Consider the following 20,517-nt stretch of genomic DNA (forward strand, 5'->3'; position numbering starts at 1 on the left):
CATAATCCAAAATAACTGTAAGTTTTTTTTTAAAATTTTTTATCTAAAAATCACTAGTTAAAAAATTTAAATCTAAACTATTAAAACCAATTTTAAATGACTTAGATTTTACTGTAGGAATGAGTATCATGATACTTATCATCACAATAAAAGTGGCCTCGTCTCAAAGCTTGACAATTTCTATGTTAAGTAAAACATAATGACACTCTCGTCACAATTTTACTTGGGCAGTTGGAGATTGGATTGTTGCATTACTCACAATCTAAGAGGTCTCTTATGGTAAAATTGGAAGAAAAAAAATTCTAGGAAAGAATCTATGTTTAATTTGTTTCACATGCACCAACTATTAGCGAGCTTTCGTACGCAGCAAAGCTTCCTAAAAGAATGAAAAGATTGTAGATTTCACCTAAAACACAAAAAAAAAAAAAAAAAAAAATTAAGGCAGTCTCATAAAGCTAAAACTCCAACAGTCAAACTGAAACTGAAACCGAAACCGAAACCGGAACTGGAACTGGAACTGGTATGGGTGACCAAGAAAACCTGATCTAGTTTTGGGCTTTATAGCTCCTGATGACAATGTGATGCATTATCTGTTCCTTCAACTGTATTGGTCTACTTGAATTTTGTGCCTTTTCAACTTCGTTATTGCTAGCACAGAGAAGGAGATTGCGTAGGCCGCCGTGTCTCCAAACGGTTAGTCAGTACTGATGTCCGCCAAAGATCCTGTTGATTCTTTCTTTAATTCCGTTAAGGTTGTGAAAGAATTGCTTTCGCCACTGGAAGTGGGCATTCAGCCCATGGCAAAGTTTGAACCTTGCTTGGCGAGACCAAAGAATAAGGGAAATGGTGCCCAAGTGAGCGAAGGTTGTAAGTTTCAGATCTGTGGTGTGAAGAAGGTTAAAGATGAGCAAAAGAGGGGGTTACAGAATTCAAGAGATCGGTCAAAAGAGAAGGCGTTGACTAAGGAGGATGGGCCTTCCACCAACTGTTTTCAGTTTGCTGTCAACTGGTCTTTTTTGGTTAATGGCTTTCTTCAGTCGCCGCCAACTCCTTTCGAATCAGGACAAAAGCGATTCCAGAAAATGGACGCTGAAGATTATCCATGTTCGTACCGGAAGTCCAATGTTCCATGGGAATGGAAGCAAACAGAATTTAACGGTCAGTCCATCGAGATATTTCGGGACAAGGATGTAAAAAGGAAGGGGGTACATCGTGTTTCATTCGAATGCTTAATAGGTTTTATTTCCGATCGCTTGACTCCAAATCTTAGTAAGTTGGATCAAGGATTGCAGGGAAACGATAGTGACCGTGAAAAGACTAATCTGCTGCATCCTTCATCTGATTTTAGTCATTTGAAAGCATTCATCACTAGTATTTTGGAAAGGCACCGACAACATGCAAATAGGTTCTTAAGAAATTTAAAATTTGCAAAAGTGGGCGGTGTGCCATCAAGTATAATAGAAGTAAGCCATTCAGCTAAACAAGAGCAAGATGGCAGCGCTCCTGTTGAAATCAGGGAAGAAATGGGAAGAATTAATTCTTCTGCTTCCTCAATTTCATTGGCAGAATTGATTGAGCTTCTACAAGAAAATCCCGATGTCAAGCTATCCTCGACGCAAGACTTCTTTAAATATACAGAGGGCGAAGGTATGCAATGTCAACGAGAGGCAGAACAACTCGAATGCTCTTATATGTGCTAATCCCTATTTGCATCATCATATTCTTACAGGGAGGAGGCTCTTTGAGGAGTTGGATAGAGATGGTGATGGGCAAGTAACTCTGGAAGATCTGAAAGTCGCAATGAGAATGAGAAAATTGCCACCAAGATATGCTCATGAATTTATGTCCCGTACCAAAAGTCACTTGTTTTGCAGGTCTTTTGGTTGGAAACAGTTTTCATCTGTGATGGAGCAGAAGGAGCCAACAATTCTTCGTGCATATACTTCTTTGTGTCTAGGCAAGTCTGGGACACTTACGAAGAGTGAAACATTGAAATCACTAAAGAATGCTGGACTCCCAGCGAACGAAGACAATGCAGAGGCTATGACGAGATTTCTGAATGCAGACACTGAAGGGTCTATCTCCTACGGACACTTCCGCAGTTTTATGCTTCTTCTCCCCCCATATCGTCTTCAAAAGGATCCAAGGTAGATATATATAATCATATATACACTACTCATCAACCGTTTTATTGTCTTTTCCATCGGTGCTGATCTCATTATCCTTACTCCACTAAGTATTTGATTCATCTTGAATGATCCTAGGTTTGTTGATTGTATTCTCTAGTCGTGAGAGGATTAAGCGCTCCTCTTTCATTTCAAGAATAATTTCTCAAGGGTTCAGGAATTATGAAACTATGCAACAAGATTAGAAAGAATGCAAAATGTTGGACATAGTACTTTGATTTCCTTATTGTCCCAACTCTCACTAGCTGCCAATGACTAAGATTCAATGCTTATGTTAGAAACTCTTGTTGCCAATGGTTATACCTTCAGGGGTACTGGCGTTGCTGTTCCACCACCGGTTGAAAAGCCTGCTGAAAGTGTTCTAATATCGGCGCTGGCAGGGGGCCTTTCTTGTGCCATGTCTTGTGCATTAATGCATCCAGTTGACACAATCAAGGTGTATTCTTGCTAACAATTTCATTACATTATTAACAATGTTGATGCTTTGGATGCTTTAAGTGTTGCTAGTAACTCCATCTTCTCATTTATCTGATATTTTTGGATCTTTTACACAACTAAAGCTCATCATTGTCTTGTTTCGTACGCTAGACTCAAGTACAAGCATCCACCCTAACCTTACCTGAAATCATTTCTAAGCTTCCACAAATTGGAGCAAGAGGTTTATACCGGGGGTCAATACCAGCAATTCTGGGACAGTTTTCAAGGTTGTATACTTTCCAATACTCTCCACATCTTCACACCTGAAGTAATAAAAGCAGAAAATGAAAGGGGAAAGCTTCATCAGTGCTTACACTCAGCAATGACAGTATTATTATTCTAGTAAGCTCATGATCCCTTTTGATAATGCAGCCATGGCTTGCGAACTGGAATATCTGAAGCAAGTAGGCTAGTGCTGATAAATGCTGCTCCGACATTACCAAACTTCCAGGTCTACTGTAAAACTCTTCTAATTTTCTTTTATTTATATGCTAGTTAGTTCGTGGTCAGGTTACTATATCTCTTTCATCCTCGTTTCATATTGTTTAGGTTTTGGAGAACAAAGTAAATTTCCTCAGTAGTTAGGGAGTGTTTGGCGGAATTTGAAGGGATGAATGGCGTTCAGATAATTGTTAAGACGTGCATGTCCCACCAGAGTCTTTTGTGGACCATCTGCACTTCCTAATGAATGAATTAAGATTGGACAAACCACTTCTGGCTATGTAGCTTCTCTGCTTTTCCCTCTAACAATATAGTTAAAACAAAGTTGTCCTGGACAATGATGAATTTTTTTCATTGAGCATGACTGCTTAATTTGTTAAACTGTGGTTGGTGCTGTCCTTTAAAATGTCATTTAATATTTTTTGATGTTACTTTTCAAATCCATCATGCTAAATGCTTAGTATTTTATGCAGATACAATCTATAACATCATTGTGCAGCACATTTTTGGGAACGGCGGCACGTATACCCTGTGAGGTGTTAAAGCAGCAATTGCAGGCTAGTCTTTTTGAGAATGTGGGGGAGGCTACCGTTGGGATTTGGCGCCAGCATGGACTCGGGGGTTTCTTTCGCGGAACTGTAGCTACCCTTTGCCGTGAGATTCCGTTTTATGTCGCCGGCAGCGGGCTTTATGAGGAATCCAAGAAGGTACATAACTTCAATGCCTTGTTCAGTTTTTTCATATCGATATACTCGTATTTATTTATTGATGAAATAGGCTTCCATTCATCCAGACGCGCGTATTCATACACTGTAACAAGCTGACATAACTTTCTGTAGAGATAAAATATGGTTCCCCGTTCAATGAAGAAATTCCGTTGTAAGGAGTTAGCGTTGTATGATGATCGGGGTACGACTGAAGCATGTGTGTGTTCTGTGGCGTTGAACTGGGGCATATATGGCTACATACATACATACATACATATATATATATGTTAACCGGAATGAATCACCATGCTCAATGTTGTGACTAGTATTTCGCATCATCTCTGATAGTACTGAGTAGAGTGTGGTGCTGGTGTTGAAGGCTGTGCAGCAATTACTAGGGCGGGAACTGCAACCTTGGGAGACAGTGGCTGTCGGGGCTTTATGCGGTGGCTTCACCGCTGTCATGACGACACCATTGGATGTAATCAAAACCAGAATGATGACCGCACAAGGTCAATCTCTGTCGGCCGCCGTAGTTACTCTCTCGATCCTCCGCCATGAGGGACCGCTCGGCTTATATAAAGGAGCAGTGCCCAGGTTCTTCTGGGTTGCTCCACTTGGCGCCTTCAATTTTGCAGGCTACGAGCTGGCCAGAAAGGCCATGACTAGAATTATGAATGACCAAGCTTCTTAATTCTTGATTCACCTGCATCCCCCTCTAGCACTTTCTGTTCTGTACATTTGTGGTTTGCCATCCGTATTTGTGATCCACTTCAATTTGCACTTGCAAATTTTATCTTGAAAACAAGAGTTAGCCATTTCTTTCACTTTCTTCACTTGTTTACGGATGTTAATCCTTTCTTTCTTTCAAATCAATTATTGTGGAGTAACCATAGCAACAATTTGGCATCGACTTGATCGTAAATGGATTTATTTAACAGCTAAAGGTTATGATTATTTATTTATTAAACTTTGATAAACTTTACAACTCATAAAACAAAACATAATAATATAAAAACTGATAAATTAAATTACAGCGGATTGAACCCAAGACCTTCTAAAGAGCAAGCCTTAGTGCCCGTACATGCCTGATGTCGATTTGATCGCATCATGATTCATGACCACCACAATTACTCTATCATATATCCAACGGCGGCCTCTGTACCCCCCATGAAAATTGAAATCCATAGTCTTTGACCCAGGCCGCTCTAGGAATCAGCTGCCCTGCCATGGACGCCTCCGACGAATCGAAGTCCGAGACGCCGACCGTGGTGAAGCTGAGGCCAATAGACGCGACTCCCTCAACTTTCAAAGACTACGGTCAGGTCATCGAGGCTTCGCCGGACGGCGACGAGTTCGGTCCTCATGACGCTCAACTGGACCTGAGCCGTGGAACTCCCAGGTCCTTAATAACCTTCCTTGCGTATGAGTGTGTTGTTTTTCTGTTATGCGGAAAGCGACTTTTAGATTCTGCTCTCTCCCTCCTTTTTTTTTTTTAATTCATTTTCTTCTATCAGTTCAATTGATTTCTTGTTAAACGGGATTACATCCAAGTATATGCGTGGACATGGTTCGCAGTTCTGAGGATTTCGATTTCGACTGACTTGATAATTGTGGTTGGACCCTTTCTGAAACTGGTTGTGGGGAAGAAACTTGGAGTCTGCAGCATAAGAAATCAGAACTTTTTATTGGGTTCTTACTAATATTGTTAACCTAGGTCAATATGCAAGTCAAGTGGCTGTTTATTTTGCTTTCATAGTTAAAAGTCTGGACGTATCGCTAAATTTACTGTACTAGGTACCTTGATCAACAAGTGACCGATTAGATGTTATTTGATTTATTTCTTTTATCACCGAAGATGGATTGATAACAAACTATAGAGATGAGTTTGGTGGCCAACAAATGTAATACTAGTTTTTAGTTATTTGGAAGACAACTAATGAAGCGTTCATGTTGCATAAATCCATTCATCCGCTTCTTGGAGCATGTTTCTGGGAGCTAGTTTAAGCAATACTTGGTCACGGCTCTTTTTTCTAAGATATGCTGGCAACATTGAGAAGAACTGATTGAGTTATGAAGAGCTTAAATCTATCCTATCAAATAAGATTTATTTATATTCCTTTTTTTTTTTTTTGGGTGGGGTGGGAGCATGCGTTTGGAGTTGAAAATGATCCAATCCTTCATATTGACAGGTTTTACATTATGCATCTTGAAAATCGTCCTCTTGAGTTTTCTACGATTACGCACCATGCAAGTGTGACCCAGTGCCTTGGGTCAATTGGCGGTCATGTTTGGTATCTTGGCGTTGCTAAGCCATCCATTGTTCAGTCGAATGAAGTCAAGGACGACAATAGCAAAAAGGCTGTGCAATCACGCTGTGGTCATCTATATGTGCCTCCTGCTGTCGAGGATGTCCAGGTTTTTAAGGTTTCTGGTTCCAAATTTCTGAAGCTTAAGCTAGGGACCTGGCATGCTGGCCCTCTATTTAAGGCACAAACAATGGACTTCTACAATCTTGAGCTAAGCAACACAAATGTGAGCCTTTTCGCCTTTCCTATATCTGAAGTTTCTCATGCATCACAGTTCATTAGTTCTTGTGCAAGGTTCTTCAAAGGAACCTTGGACGTCATGTAATCTTTACCGGAATAACACATCAATTGAAGGTCATAAGAGGCTTGATTCTAAGGCTTAAGTTCAAGTTCAATTGAATTGAGAATACTATTGATGCGGCAAAATAACCATCTGCTACACTTGGTTTTCTTCTATCTATTTACATGTCATGAGCCTAACCTCGGGTTCTGTTTATGTAGGTGATTGATCATACGCCGCACAGCTTCATCAAGAACGATGGCGTGGTCTTTTCAATCGATGAGTGATTTCTAGTTGCTCGCAGCATTTAACTAGTACTGCAAACTGCACATTGTTCAATAATGCTACATGATTGTTCTCCCCCCCCCCCCAAAAAAAACACCAAAAAAAAAAAAGAAAACCAGAAGAAGAATGATAGTCTGTGTAGTTTAATGTTTATTTATTAATTGCTAACTAAATAAATTTTCCAGTGTGCTGTATATGAGTTTGAAAAATGAGCTGTGCATTATAATATGTTATTAATGTGACGTGAAAAATATGAATTTTTCACCAACATTAATTGGCATATTTAATTGGCTTGCATTTTACGAAGGATAATCAGGGCGCCAATGCCAAGCATCCAATAAAAAGTAGAAGGAACCATAACAAATGTGAGAATTAGTCGACTTGTATTTGAAGAATATTATTCCTGTGTCGTATAGAAGTAAAGTAAGCGAGTTTTCTTTAATAGTACTAATTAATTTTTCAAGAGGATTCTATTTAAGAAGATCTCCCGCATAGATGCGAGGGACTTAAGCCTAACAAACACTTCTCAAGTCAAAACTCTGCATACATGCATACACAAATCTTAAAAACTTCAAAAGAGTAAAGAAGAAAGTATCATGGAGCTGTTATATCTGTTTTCACCTTCTCTGTTTTTTCTCCCCCCTTTTTCTCTTTCTTTTTCTGCCTATTTATGGCAAGAGAGGAATGAGAAGAAAGAGAGGTCCTATAATGAAAGCTTGACGCTGATATTTAAGCATTCTTCTTGTGCTATGACTGAGGAAAAAGATCATTGCAAGTCAGGCAGTCTTCATCCGGCAAGCTTAATTGGTACGACTCTTTCGTAGTTGGTCTATCTGCAAGCATTTACAACGAGTTCATGCAAGCAGAAGAAATGAGGGAGCTTCAACTTAAATAAAAACTCTAAAACCTTATTTTGATAATCTCTAGATATATGATCCAATTTGAACTCAAGTTGATTCTTAAACTTAACGGTGCCCTCATTTGAAAAGCTGACGTTGTTGCTCAGTGACAGTTGGAAGGACGTAATTCGGTTCCTTGTTAGTAAAATCGTTTGAGTTCAGGGGGAGTTACGTAAAATAGAAGCATGTGTATATATGTTTATCATTTATTTATTTTGCTCATTTAATCTTTTCCCTCTGAACTATACACTATACAAAACATTTATAATAAAACTTTAGACGAGGAGTACTCCATCAAATATGCTAGAAAAGTTAAGTTTTGCTGACAGAGTAACTAGATTGGATGGATTTTGGAATGCATAAAATGATTAAAAAAGAAAAGAAAAGAAAAGGATGAAGACGTGTTAGAAGTTAATGAAGCTGGTGATTCCAAGGTGGGATAGAGTGGACATAAAACATAATAACACAAGCATAAGAATCTTCAATAACCCCACATAACATAGCGTACAGATTTTGTCAGACTTATTTACCGTAGGAGAAGTAATTCAATGCGATATCTCAAAATCGAACATCATTAGGCATCTTCATCGTCTGCGTATAATTTCAATCAAGAGATCAGTTATGATAATCCAAAAATAAACACTCTGTGCGCGTGTGTTTTATATTCCAAAATGAAATTGGAGAAGAAATCAGTTAAGATGGTCAGAAAAGGGACCTTGAATATATCTTCGAACATGCCCATGGCATTCCTTCGCTGCACCCCATAGAATTTCTCCGCAATGGCATCTATCATCTACGTACACCACACTTTCATGTCAAGCCAACCACACTCATTTATTCAACTTCAATAATAACCCCGCATGCATATATTGTTAATATATCATTATGTCAAATTAAATTCGTAGCAAACCATATGGCTATGTTGAAGAGTTGAGTACGGTGAGACTTGGGAGAAGGTAACGAAAAAGCTTCAAGCAATGCACTGAATCTCATTTCATCTCATACTATTGTGCGTAATCTGTACTAACCTCGTTGAATCCAGGTTCCCTGCTAATACATAACTTATATTTCGATCTCAGCATGGTAAAAAGAGGAAAAACATTTCTCTCCAACCTGCATCGTTGGCAGAAGGGGAAGAATTTATAGACAGAGTCAGAATTTTCAATAGATCTTAGGATTTCGTAGACAAGCTAAAACTGATTCTGAAATCTTTACACAGTTGTTATTCAATGATGAATCTAAACATGAACTTGTATGCAGAGTACCGATAGCCTAATACTTAAGTGTTATATATAGATTGTCTTGTTTACATAAAGAAAGATGAACACAGAGTATTAGTATTTTGTGTAGGATTTCATCCCCAAGGCTTGAACTTTACAGGATCCAAATAGTACCAATCATTACCAGGAAACAAAATAGGAGTTAAATACACACAAACATATGGAAATAGTTTAATTACCTATCAAAAATAGTTGATGCAGTTAGTAATCTATCAGTTCAACATGGATCAATGCAACGCATTACATGTCTATTCTTTATATGTGGACTGAAGAACAAAGAATGGATGAATCAGTCCATAAAGAAAAAGATGAAAACTTACGTACGTTGGCAAAAGGAAACTGACGAACTGCATCAAGTCTGTCTGAGGGAACTCAATGTCTGCAGCCTCAGCTTCTCTCTTTATAACTTCCATAAGTATTTTTGCATCTTTCAGATTACCTGAAGATAAGTACCTGTCATGTCACGCAAGAAATAGGTAATTTCTAGCTATGAAACTTTGTTAATTTGTACATTGATAAAAATTTGCTAGATCCTTTACGTTCATAAAAAGTAGCACAAAAAATATATTAATAAATATGAAAATCATGTTATTTCTACAACCACCATCTTCCTTTTTTCCCCGTGTCTCTCCAACACCCCCCCAAAAAAAAAAAAAAAAACACGCACACACACACACAGAGGTAGGACTGATCAGATTGCAAAAGTTAAATTAAACGAATAAGAAGCTTAGCATACATTGAGAACAACGAAAATCTCTTGTTTACCTCAAAATTGCTCGAGCAATGGCCAAATCATCTTCTCCAGGATAACACTAAAAAGTAGTTGGAGAGGCTTATTAGTAGAAGCTTGTGGAAGAATAGTAATTAGTCCCTAATTAATTTTGTAAAAGTAGAAGAAGAAAGCACGCAGGAATGTACACCTTGGACATAAAATTGACAAGAGTAGAAGCCAACATGGAAGGATCATTTCCTCTCACAAAATGATAAGTCACCTTAGCCATATCCTGCAATAATATGAATTAATAATCACAAATGAGAATAAAGAAAAGAATGAAAGGGGTGAATATGGATGAATTACCGGCTCGGGGGACTCAGAATAAGCGTATTCAGCGAGCAGAAGGTGAAGGATGGGAGAGCCATGACCGTCGGGACCAAAGACGGCGGACCAGCGGATGGCGGCTTTCAAGAAAGAGGAACAGCCGTCGACTCTTATTTTGGCCACCCCAAGCGCTTCTGTTAGTTTCTGCATGTCTTCCTCATCCTCCAAGTTACTCGGCAGTGTCCCTCTCGGAAACTTACTGTATATTTTCTTCACCCGCCCTGTTTATCTATTATTATTACCCATTCATCCTTCTTCATTCACACATATACAAAAACACAGCACACAGATATACATGTATATACCAAGACTTTGATCGTCACAAGGAATTTTGCCCTGCTCTAGTGTCTCCGCAAATATTAAGGCAAGCTCTGCTCCGCAGATTTCCTGATCCATCCATCCATCCATCAACCCCTAGTTAATTTCATAACCTACGCATTTTAATTCCCTCCCTACAAACTTGTAAATACACTGAATTGAAATGAAAAGTATTATGACCTGTCCCTCTTCCAGCTGCAGGCATGCTCCTGATTCTAATATGTCTAAAGCTTCCGAGAACCTCTCAGCATTTACATATCTGTACGTACCATTCATCAGATCAATCTCTGTTTCAGTAAATTATTTTATGGAAACTTACAGACACACACACACACACACACACGTGTTTATTTTCTATTTTCAAAATATATACAGAGATATCTTGAGAACAGGGAATAAATCACGTGAGCTTATTTGCATTTCCCCATTACCATAATGATTAGAATTAAGAATCAAATATAGTGATCGATTGGAAAGCCATGAAATGAAACTGAGAGGTTTGAACCTGGTGCTGATAGATTTGTACATTTGTTGAGCTCGATAGTAATTGCCCTCTTTTACCAGTTTCTCCAATCTATCAATATGCTGCATATAATTTCATATCACAAGATAATAAATATAGGAAATGAATCCACAGGCGGAAAAGCTATTATGAGGATGCAAGGAACAAGAAGTGAGAAGGGAAAATTTCCTGTGAGGATGCATCTCTGTTGAATAGCAAAGGTATTAATTAATGATGATAGGTAGAATGTAAGAATTCAACAGGGTGGGTACGTGGATACCTCTTGGGCAGGAGGTAAGACGGCTCTTTTTCTCTCTCGAGACATTGCGACGGCAGAGAAATGATTGAGGCAATTCGTGGGGGGAAGAAGGAAACCAACTGAAACTGACGCAGAATCAAGACCTGCGCTTTGCCTTGCCTTTCACATCACAAATCCAGACGCTTTACCCGCCATATTTATTGCCAATTCAGCTTATTATACGCCATTCACAATTCTCACAATAAATAAATATGAAGCCCTCTCAGTTTTGTTTATCCTCCTTGTGCATCATAATAATAATAATAATAATAATATTCAACCCATATTTATACTTGTCAAATAAATCAGATAGACTGTTTCCTCCTTTATATTCTCCAATTTAATTGATATAAATGAATCTTCTTTTTTGTTTTCAGGAACGACTCTAGGCTCAAACTCAGCACCTCAGCTGAGATATGAATGCGAGGTCAACTTACAAAGTCATATTTAAGTTGGGCGGCAAGAATCTCTTTTAGCTTCTTTTTTTTTTTTTTTTACAAATAAAATTATTAAACCCCTAAATAAAACATAATTTGGCTTTATCCGTATACAAAGCCCGTAGACAAAGAAAGTTGAAAGAGGTCCAATAAAATCAAGTTTTTGCTGGCCAAAAAAAAAAAAAATAAAATCAAGTTTTAATCGGGTAGCAATTAGATGTAGTAGTTTTTATCTGTAAAATTCTACAAAAGCCCAATAAAAATCATTTGCTCATCATGCATAACAGACAATAAATACTGGTATATTTATTTCTTCCATTCGCTTCTAACGTCTATGTTCTTTAGGCATCGAAGACAGCAGAGTTTAAAAATTAAAACAATGTTCCGACAGGATATCACGGCGCCCAAAATTATTACTCTACTAGCTCTGCTTTCATTTATTCATTGGAATCTGAATCTGGATCGTTGAAATAAATGCAGGCATGAAGAGGACACATTCTGGAATGATGTTTATCTCATCTGCATGTAAATATGAACGAGTATGATTTTTACAGCCACAACATGGTCATCAAGGAGGCCACACGTGTCAAGATCCCATACACGTGTCTTCCCATGCTGCTTTGAACCCTTTCTATAAGAAGTACGCAGACGATAAGACTGAAAGAGGAGGAAAGGACGGTGATGGGTTCAGAGACGTTCTTAGAAGTTATCTTAGCAATATTGCTTCCACCTGTTGGAGTCTTCCTCAGATATGGCTGTGGAGTACGTACCCTCTCTCCCTCTCTCTCTCTTTCTCCCCATGTTATTTACTTTTTAATGACAACTTTTCTTTTCTGTATTTCTGTTGCTTTCATTATTCAAGCAAAATTAGCTTCAGAATTTTTTTTTTTTGTTTCATATGAAGTAATTTAGATTTAGTTAGAATTTTCAATGAAAACTTTGAGTTCGCTGACTTCTTTAGTCCCTTGTAAATGTTCTCCGAGTAAATAAGATTCCTTTAAACTTAACTGTCGGTTTTCCTTCTTCCTGACTCGCATCAATGAATGTTTATATAGCTTGAAAATTACTCCTATTTCTGGAGTCAGGAGAATCTTAATGAATTTTTCTTTTGATTCATTCCCGGTCTATGTAAGGAATGAATTACATTAATTAGAAACACACAGTGACTGATATAGGAAATGAATTGGGAATTGCAGGTGGAGTTCTGGATATGCCTGTTGCTGACAATTTTGGGATATATACCTGGCATTATATATGCCATTTATGTCCTCGTTGGATGATACTTCACATATCTGCTCTGTTTTTTTCCCTTTAATATTTTCACCGGTTTACGCATGTGGGTTCGACTTTACTGTATCTTCTGTTCCCCATCTGTTGTCTTTAGAAAGATAGACGTTTTAGCTGTTCTTAATAGAATGATAATAATTATTCTGTAGATGCAACAGGCTTTGTGATCTGCATTGTACTCTAAGTTGTTCAGTTCAAATTCAGTGTAATATCAGTACGAAACACGATCTGATTTCAACTCAGTTATTGCAGTTCTTTTCAATAGAAACGAATTTCATAATGCTCTTTTCATTTATTATGATGGTTTTGATTGTTGACAAGCAAAGTTATCTTAATCACGAAAATATGAAAACACTCTTTTCTGGGAAAGACATGAATACTTTCCCGGAAAACAGAAAAATTTGCAGTCTGTTCCGAGCACAATCAAATCTAATAAACACTTCAGAGTTCTGACAGGGCAGAGTATTAGGATGTAGCCCGGCTCGCTAAAGTTTTTATGGATCTTGATTTGTACTAAGCTCTATGAGTACATCACCACCGTCCCCAGTAGTTGTAATTGCCTGACAATGGCGTGGAAGAACTTTAGCCACTTTGTGCGATATTGGCCTCTTGCCCTTAGCACACAACTCTGCTTGTGCTTCTGTGGTAGTTTTAGTCCTCGTTTTGTGATTTCTGATGAAATCTTTGGTTTTGTCTTCACAATGCTGAGAACAACCCTTTGAAATCTTAATATCATCTTTATCTTTCAGTGCTTTTGATCTATTTTCACTTCCATTTTGTCCACCACTCTCTTCCCTTCCTGCTTCGACCTGTAAGTGAAATCCGTAAACCAAGTTAAAATGCAGCATGATTAAATCATGAGACCTAAATAAAATCTAATGCGACTGACCTGATCAAAGTATCCAATTTTGGGCAATGGCAATCGGATGCTAGAAGGTTTTAAATTTGTTGAAGAAAGCAATGGAACAGAATTGCTTGGTGGTGCAATGGAAGTTCCTTTGGGACGAACTCTCTGATCTCTGCAGGCTGTTGAAGTTGGGGCTATATACGATATACAGTGATACTTCTTTTTCATGTATGAGGAATTATGACAATCACTTTCACTTTGTGAAGATTTTAGAGGCGATCTGGGTTTACCTGCTGCCATCGAACTTTTCCCTAACACATGCACATGAATTTTTCAGTTCCTTTTTCTTGTAAGATTCCTTATAGTAACCAGGTTTGCTATCACAGTGATAATCATGTTCGAGCTTACCAGTCTTGTTAACATGTTTGCCATCTTGTTTGACTTCATTTGCAATCAGAGAAATCCTTTTGGTGGGGGCCATTTCAGTACTTTTAACCCTTCCTGATGATTTTGGTGGCTTAAGAGATGACCAAGATAATGATGAGGGATTGAATTCACTTCCGTCAGAACACTTTCATCAGTAGACATATATTAGTTTGTCTCAAAAAAAAAAGAAAAAAAAAAGACTACAAGCCCATTCAATGAATTGTAAAATATGATTTCAATTCATGATATTGCTCAATGACGCAGAGGGCAGAGTACTAGAAGCAGCATCGCAAGTCACAATAAACTCAAATTCTAGTTAACTATGAAGGAACATGCCTGTTTTGGTGATGGGGTTGTGGAAACCTCTTTAGAAATTTTCTGAAACTGATGGGCAGTTTGCTTTCTGGGATTTGGCAACGATTTCATCTGAATTTTCGGAGCAAATGATGCATCATTCAAAGTAAAACCTCAAGGCCGCACAGAGTTAGTCAACCGTGACAAGAACGTACCTTAGGTTGAGTTGGGCCATCCATTCTTTTGTGTGCTGAGAATTTGGCAAGTTCAAAGACAAACCAAGGTACAGAAACATTAAATATCTTGCATTATATATGCTAATACTAGTGCAGATAACAAACATGAAGGAGTGAATCTTACGATGAATCTTGTGCATTTGTGTGTACTTTGGTACAGGATGGGTATCATGAGGTTGGGGATCTTCAAAAAGTTGAAGCTCAAGGGAGGCTAATGAGGAGGATCCATCACTGTCAGTTGAGAGAGACGACATCCTTAGCTCTTGGATTGCAGAAAGAAGATGCATCTCTGACTTCTTAAATCCTTTGTTCACCAGACACAGCTCTACAGGATTCAATACTCCTGCCACACCAATCATTTCCGTAAGCTTCAAAGCCAAACAAACAATAAGCTATATGCTGTTGATTGAATTTTGCTGAAATTATATATTTGGACAAGGTTTCTATATATTTCAAAATTTAGACATAGAAGGAAGTTTACATAGTTTTAGCCAAATTCAGAAGAAGCTTGTGTATAATTTACTTCTGCGTTTATAAGTGGTTGGTGTAGTTTACATAGTTTTGTCAGCATGCTTATTTTGTTTTGTTAAAACCCCAAAAAGATTTTAGTATTAAATTTGGTGAGAATGTGATTATCTTTTACTAGCCATTAAGACTAATCTTCCTTGGAGTATCGGGATAAAAGACAGACTTCGCCAACTAGATTTTACCCTGCTAACTAATAACTCGTAATGCCAAAGTAAGAAGTTTGAAAATAAGGAAAAAGGTGAAGAGCGAGCATGCCTTCAGAGGTGAGGAAAGCACTGTCCCAAGCTAAACTGGTCCTTGAATTGGACTCATTAGCTTTAGTTTTCATTTCTGCCGATGCCTTCTGATTGTCCCAAGTACAACAATGAAACAACTCCTCTGGTTCTAGAAATCCTGATCAGACAGATGCTCGCATGATTGTCATATAATAATTAACCATTTCAATTTCATTAAATTAGTCTGACTGCAGCAATTATAGTATTACGAGTACCAGGACTTGTGAAAAATGCAGTATCCCATGCCAAACTCCTTCTCAGATCAAACTTGGACTGGCCTTCTGATCCCAAGCCTTTCATCTCTTCATCCTTCACATCCACCTTCTTCCTCTTTTCCCTACAATCTGCGCTCAAATTTGAATTCCATAACACTTCAAATTAAATTCATTTTCAACATGAAACCGGGCCCCGACTAATTAATGCACGTCGTTTTTGCCTTAATTATTTTATTAAGTAGATAGTTTATTTTTAAATGAAAGTTTAAATTTTAATTTAAATCTTTTTCTTGCCATAATATCATTTATTTCAAGAGAAACGAACGTACTGTAAAATATATATTTCAAATTAGCAATTAATCATGATTATCTAAATTGAAGGGGAATGATAAAACGTAGCACTTCCAAATCAAATTTGGAAAATAAAAATTTTACTGAAAGTTATATCTATGGAAGATGTGGATTCAACAAGACACTGTATATAGAAGCATTGCTATGCAACTAATTTATTATATGTTTTGATTCATGGACATGTGGGGTTGTCAGAAAGAAAAGCAGTGTTTGATTGGTCTGTAAGAGAGAGATAGAGAGTGAGAGAAATGAAACAAAGAGTGCGTTGAGAAATCAGTGAAAGCCACATGTAAAAAGTATCGCTGATGATAAATGGGTTGCTATTTCCATCCACCACACAAGCACTTACCAGAACATCCAAATTGGTGAACAGCCATTTCTGGATCCAGAGCCATGGATGGTATAGCTTATTGTGGCGGCAATGAGGGGGAAACAAAATACTGGAGGCACAGTATTTGAAAAACAAGTTATAAATGCACCTAATTAATTACGCAAATAAAGGCCAGTAATAAATTGGTTTCAAACTTCGCTTTGCGGCCACGATTTTGTCCGTTTCGTTTTATTACTCATTTCCAGGAGTAAATTCCTTTCAAAAACTACTTTGATTATATGATAATATATTAATTAATTTTTTTCATATATGAAAAATCCATGAAAAATTATTTTCATTTTTGATGTGATATTTTACAAAAATAATAAAAACATATATTCCTTTTATGCTAAGAAATTTAGTTACTTAGTCTCCTAGCTAACAATCAAATACAAATGAGACCCGAACTCGAAAATGCTACAATAGAGTTTATATCTACAAATGAAATTAAAACGTTATCTCTATAATATTAGAGTAAACCATTTATAAGGGTTTGAATTGCGGTTCGTCAAAAAAATATGTAGATTAGTCCAAATAAAGGTCAAATTGTTAGGCATGCATGATGAATTAAGATGGGGATGGCTTTTATGTACTGATGTTGAAATGACAATGGGCAATTAAAGACTGATTATTTTGTTGGCAAAAAAAAAAAAGAGTGATTATGAAAATAAAGAAAAAGAGGGGTAATATCGGAGAAATTAATGACGGATGATTCCATTGCATTATTTATTGATCGTGATTACTTGGTGAAGTGCGCGTGAGTAAATTCCTTACCTTTGCGTGATACTGCGGCTACACTAGTTAACCAGATTATTAAATTATTATGGATTAATATCATCTTTATTCTGCCAAATCTAACTTCATTTTAGTTTCGATTATTTTTGAAATTTGAAACAAGTGGTTTAGTTTTAGTCGTGAGATCTTGTTTTAGGACCAAAAGTCTTTACTAAAACTATAATAAGACTAAATTTCAGGGTTAAAGATAGTATTAACCCCATTACTTACCCTACTCGGGTGGAGCATGGCTCATGTGGTGTATGTATATATATAGGCAGACCAACGCTTTGTTTGTAAAGATATGCAGCTTACTATGAGATATATTTCTAACAACCTACGTACTAACCAGAACTAAAAAAATGGATAAATGAATCATTAACTTTAGATGAAAATAGAACAGATTTTCATTTTTACTGGTATCTAAATGAACTCTTTTTTAAATTTATATTATTTATTTCGTTATGATTAATAATCATCTTCAATAGTCGTAATACTAGAAAAGCTTAGTTGATGTTTCATGAAGTCACCTATAACAAAAACTATTTAGTTCTTTTAAAAATATCTTATAATAAAAATTGAAAGGAGTACGTAGTTATCCTTTCCATTAAGTCACGTGATTGACATCAATCTCCTACTGTTGTCTGTGTGAATCACTGCTCAAATTATCTAGTCATATTACATGAATAAACATGTGTTCGATAAAGTTATTTCAAATAATTAGTTAATTCTACTATGCATCGAGCTTTGGTGTTTTTTCTGGGCAGAAACTTTTATGGTTTACCTAAGTTCTACCGATGTATAATAATGGATTTGATGATTTCTAAAATATGCAAACGCCCGGCCAAAAATGCTAATAACATATTGCGTATATTGTTTTATTTTAATTGTTAAGTCGAACCTATGAGCTAAATGTATCCACACAAAAATAATTACATCCTGCCTTAAATAAAAGAAACAAATTTTTTTAAAAAATGATGCTAGTTATCATGCTTAAACATGCGTGTGGTAATAAAACCACCATTTTTCAAAACTATCTCTAATTTACACAAGAGCGGCTGATAACGTGTGGCGACTCCTATGGAGATGGCCAGGACCGGAGAAAATTAAAACCTTCCTATGGTTACTAGCTCACAACCGAGTGCACACAACAGAGATGAGAACACATAGAGGGATGCTTGAGGAACCATCATGTCCTTTTAAATGCCGCAACATGGAAGACGCCATGTACATGATTAGGGATTGTACCAATGTTAGAGACCGTTGGAAGTCAATGGTGGATGATTCAATGTGGGAAGACTTTACAAATATGCAAGGAGAGAGTTGGATCTGATGGAATTTAAGAAGGAAGCTAGAAAAGAGCACACAAAGAAACTTCAATGGAAATACTTATTTGGATACATCTGCTGGGATATTTGGGTATCAAGATGCAAGAAACTTTTCAAGCCATCACAGGCCGTCTTACAGACTAATGCCAATGATAGCTTCTTCAGAGCCGGTATGGATAAAGAACTAGCGGAAAGATGCACCTTCTTCAGTAGCGAATAGATGCCTACGGAGATCAGTAACAACAATGGGGATTGTGCTTACTTGGAGGTGGACGGATCAGTACTTCGGGATGGAAGAAGCACGTGTGGAGGGGTCTTGCGAAATCAAGAAGGAAACTAGTTATGTCGTTTTCAATGCAATACTGTTTCAATACCCTTGGCCTTGACGGAAGTTTTTGGGATTTTATATGGTTTAAATGTTTGTTGGTGTAAGAATCTTAGGAAAATAGTTGTCAAGTCTGACTGTATAGAGGCAATCAATCCGATCTTGAAGGGAAGTGATGTCGATCATCCTTTTAAAGATTTGATTGACGAAACTAGATTGTTGCTCCACCAGGACTGGCAGGTTAGTATTGGTTATACTAGCAGATAACTATTAGGTTTAGCTAATTATTTGACCAGAACCTCTCATGGTATGGACGTTGTCTATCCTTCCTGGACCAACTTCCACATGGAACTTTTAGGGCAGATGTTGAGCTAGGAGACTAGTTCTGGTATTTGTAAGTTGACTCTTTAAGAATGATTTCAGTTTTCTACTAAAAAAACTATCTCTTTTTTTGATGAGTCTAAAAAAAAAAAAAAAACTATCTCTAATTTAATATTTGAACTTCTCTTTGCCAAAAAAATTTGATCTTTTATTTTATACTTAATGATCCCTAATTATTAGCCCTAATTTAATGAAGGACGTGATTAAAATAAGACAGATTGTGTGGTAGAGAGGAAGCTGTGGGTGAGCCACTGGCATATAACACTACACGCAAAGGATTTTCACCTCATAAAAGCAAACCTCGTATACATAGATAGCTCATGACTAGCGCTGGCTATAGATTTCCTGCATACACACCACACTATTATACTATTTGTTGTGCATTAGTATTAATATTAATATTATTTTATCAATATTAATACCATGCCCTCCAACATAAACACTTCATTCATTATTATATTAATTCAGTGGCTATATATGCCGCCTACATACATCCGCACCGTTACATCAGTTACCCATTGTTATTTGTTCCACTCCAACTGTACGGCGGAAAGCGGTTGCCATAGCCGCCACCGTGCGATCCGCCATTCCCTCCTCCATACCCGCCGCCCCCGCCACCAGCGCCGCCCGAACCTGATCCTGATCCGTAGCCGGAACCATACCCGGATCCTGAGCCGGAGCTGGAGCCGAAGCCATAGCCGAAGCCTCTGCCGAAACCGGAGGGAGAGCGGCCAGAGCCGGAACCGTAGCCCCAACCACTGCCGGGGGCGGAGCCCCAGCCCCAGGAGTAGTCCCAGTTGGGACCGTGGGCGGAACCAGTGGCCCCCGTGGGGGTTGCGGTACTCTGCGGAACCATTTGGGGCTGGAAAGAACCGATCTTTCTGGAGGGGCCGTCGCCGGCGGAAGCCACGGTGAGAGTGATGAAGAAGAAGAGGAAGAGAGCGAGGGGGTAGAAGTTGGATATCATGTTGGGATGAGATTTAAGAGTGCTGAGTGTTGACCTGATGATGAGGGGTTTTGTGGTGCATGACAGCAGGTTTATATAGTGGCTTTCGTGAACATAATGATGATGATATATGACAAGTAGGCACCCCGAGAATGAAGGCTAGTGCAAGGCTACCACAGATAGATAGATAGATAGAGTGGAGTGAATGTGGAGGATGAGAGTGTTTAATTTGGATATATACAGCACGGCCGATCCTATTTATAAATTTTAATCAACTGTTTTTTCAATTTTCCTACTCATATATGAAACTCTCGCGCACTTTTCCCCCATACATAAGAGAAATGTTAAAAATAAAATATTTATTAACAGGATGGAGTATTAATTTATAAGTGAGTATATATCTGGGGGTAGGGTGA

The 20,517-nt window shown here is 37.7% G+C and overlaps 7 protein-coding genes across 8 annotated transcripts; 3 read left to right on the forward strand and 4 right to left on the reverse strand.

Annotated features, from left to right (window-relative positions):
- The first annotated feature begins 658 nt into the window (after positions 1-658).
- On the forward strand, positions 659-4,701 carry LOC114738949 (calcium-binding mitochondrial carrier protein SCaMC-1-like). The gene is made up of 7 exons (XM_028927012.1): positions 659-1,647; positions 1,730-2,147; positions 2,496-2,622; positions 2,775-2,890; positions 3,036-3,114; positions 3,578-3,811; positions 4,191-4,701. Exons 1-7 carry the CDS (start codon positions 708-710, stop codon positions 4,503-4,505), a joined length of 2,229 nt encoding a protein of 742 aa, XP_028782845.1. The 5' UTR covers positions 659-707; the 3' UTR covers positions 4,506-4,701.
- A 109-nt stretch (positions 4,702-4,810) lies between these two features.
- Positions 4,811-6,795, forward strand: LOC114738950 (uncharacterized). Of its 2 annotated transcripts, none has more exons than XM_028927013.1 (3): positions 4,811-5,213; positions 6,004-6,441; positions 6,475-6,496. In XM_028927013.1, exons 1-3 carry the CDS (start codon positions 5,041-5,043, stop codon positions 6,479-6,481), a joined length of 618 nt encoding a protein of 205 aa, XP_028782846.1. In that variant the 5' UTR covers positions 4,811-5,040; the 3' UTR covers positions 6,482-6,496. The 2 variants fall into 2 exon arrangements, with proteins under 2 accessions (XP_028782846.1, XP_028782847.1); XM_028927014.1 differs by lacking the exon at positions 6,475-6,496 and adding an exon at positions 6,622-6,795 and having other exon boundaries at positions 4,827-5,213; positions 6,004-6,346.
- A 1,347-nt stretch (positions 6,796-8,142) lies between these two features.
- Positions 8,143-11,108, reverse strand: LOC114738955 (Golgi to ER traffic protein 4 homolog). Its single transcript, XM_028927018.1, has 11 exons — positions 11,064-11,108; positions 10,787-10,866; positions 10,462-10,540; positions 10,269-10,350; positions 9,943-10,184; positions 9,785-9,868; positions 9,630-9,676; positions 9,189-9,317; positions 8,613-8,697; positions 8,300-8,377; positions 8,143-8,175 (listed from the first exon to the last, which is right to left on the reverse strand). The coding sequence occupies exons 1-11, from the start codon at positions 11,106-11,108 to the stop codon at positions 8,143-8,145; spliced, it is 984 nt and encodes a 327-aa protein (XP_028782851.1).
- A 1,091-nt stretch (positions 11,109-12,199) lies between these two features.
- Positions 12,200-13,002, forward strand: LOC114738986 (salt stress-induced hydrophobic peptide ESI3). The gene is made up of 2 exons (XM_028927052.1): positions 12,200-12,280; positions 12,715-13,002. The coding sequence occupies exons 1-2, from the start codon at positions 12,200-12,202 to the stop codon at positions 12,796-12,798; spliced, it is 165 nt and encodes a 54-aa protein (XP_028782885.1). The 3' UTR covers positions 12,799-13,002.
- Positions 13,003-13,133: 131 nt separating this feature from the next.
- LOC114738984 (uncharacterized) lies at positions 13,134-14,222 on the reverse strand. Its single transcript, XM_028927050.1, has 3 exons — positions 14,061-14,222; positions 13,695-13,963; positions 13,134-13,614 (listed from the first exon to the last, which is right to left on the reverse strand). Exons 1-3 carry the CDS (start codon positions 14,131-14,133, stop codon positions 13,300-13,302), a joined length of 657 nt encoding a protein of 218 aa, XP_028782883.1. The 5' UTR covers positions 14,134-14,222; the 3' UTR covers positions 13,134-13,299.
- A 168-nt stretch (positions 14,223-14,390) lies between these two features.
- Positions 14,391-15,037, reverse strand: LOC114738956 (uncharacterized). The gene is made up of 3 exons (XM_028927020.1): positions 14,733-15,037; positions 14,588-14,622; positions 14,391-14,504 (listed from the first exon to the last, which is right to left on the reverse strand). Exons 1-3 carry the CDS (start codon positions 14,965-14,967, stop codon positions 14,391-14,393), a joined length of 384 nt encoding a protein of 127 aa, XP_028782853.1. The 5' UTR covers positions 14,968-15,037.
- A 4,343-nt stretch (positions 15,038-19,380) lies between these two features.
- On the reverse strand, positions 19,381-20,277 carry LOC114738985 (glycine-rich cell wall structural protein 2-like). Its single transcript, XM_028927051.1, has one exon. It carries the CDS (start codon positions 20,120-20,122, stop codon positions 19,667-19,669), a length of 456 nt encoding a protein of 151 aa, XP_028782884.1. The 5' UTR covers positions 20,123-20,277; the 3' UTR covers positions 19,381-19,666.
- Between the last annotated feature and the right edge of the window lie 240 nt (positions 20,278-20,517).

This window comes from Neltuma alba, unplaced genomic scaffold (genome assembly GCF_004799145.2).
Source record: "Neltuma alba isolate B1F8T4 unplaced genomic scaffold, ASM479914v2 tig00013730_pilon, whole genome shotgun sequence".
NCBI lineage: Eukaryota > Viridiplantae > Streptophyta > Magnoliopsida > Fabales > Fabaceae > Neltuma > Neltuma alba.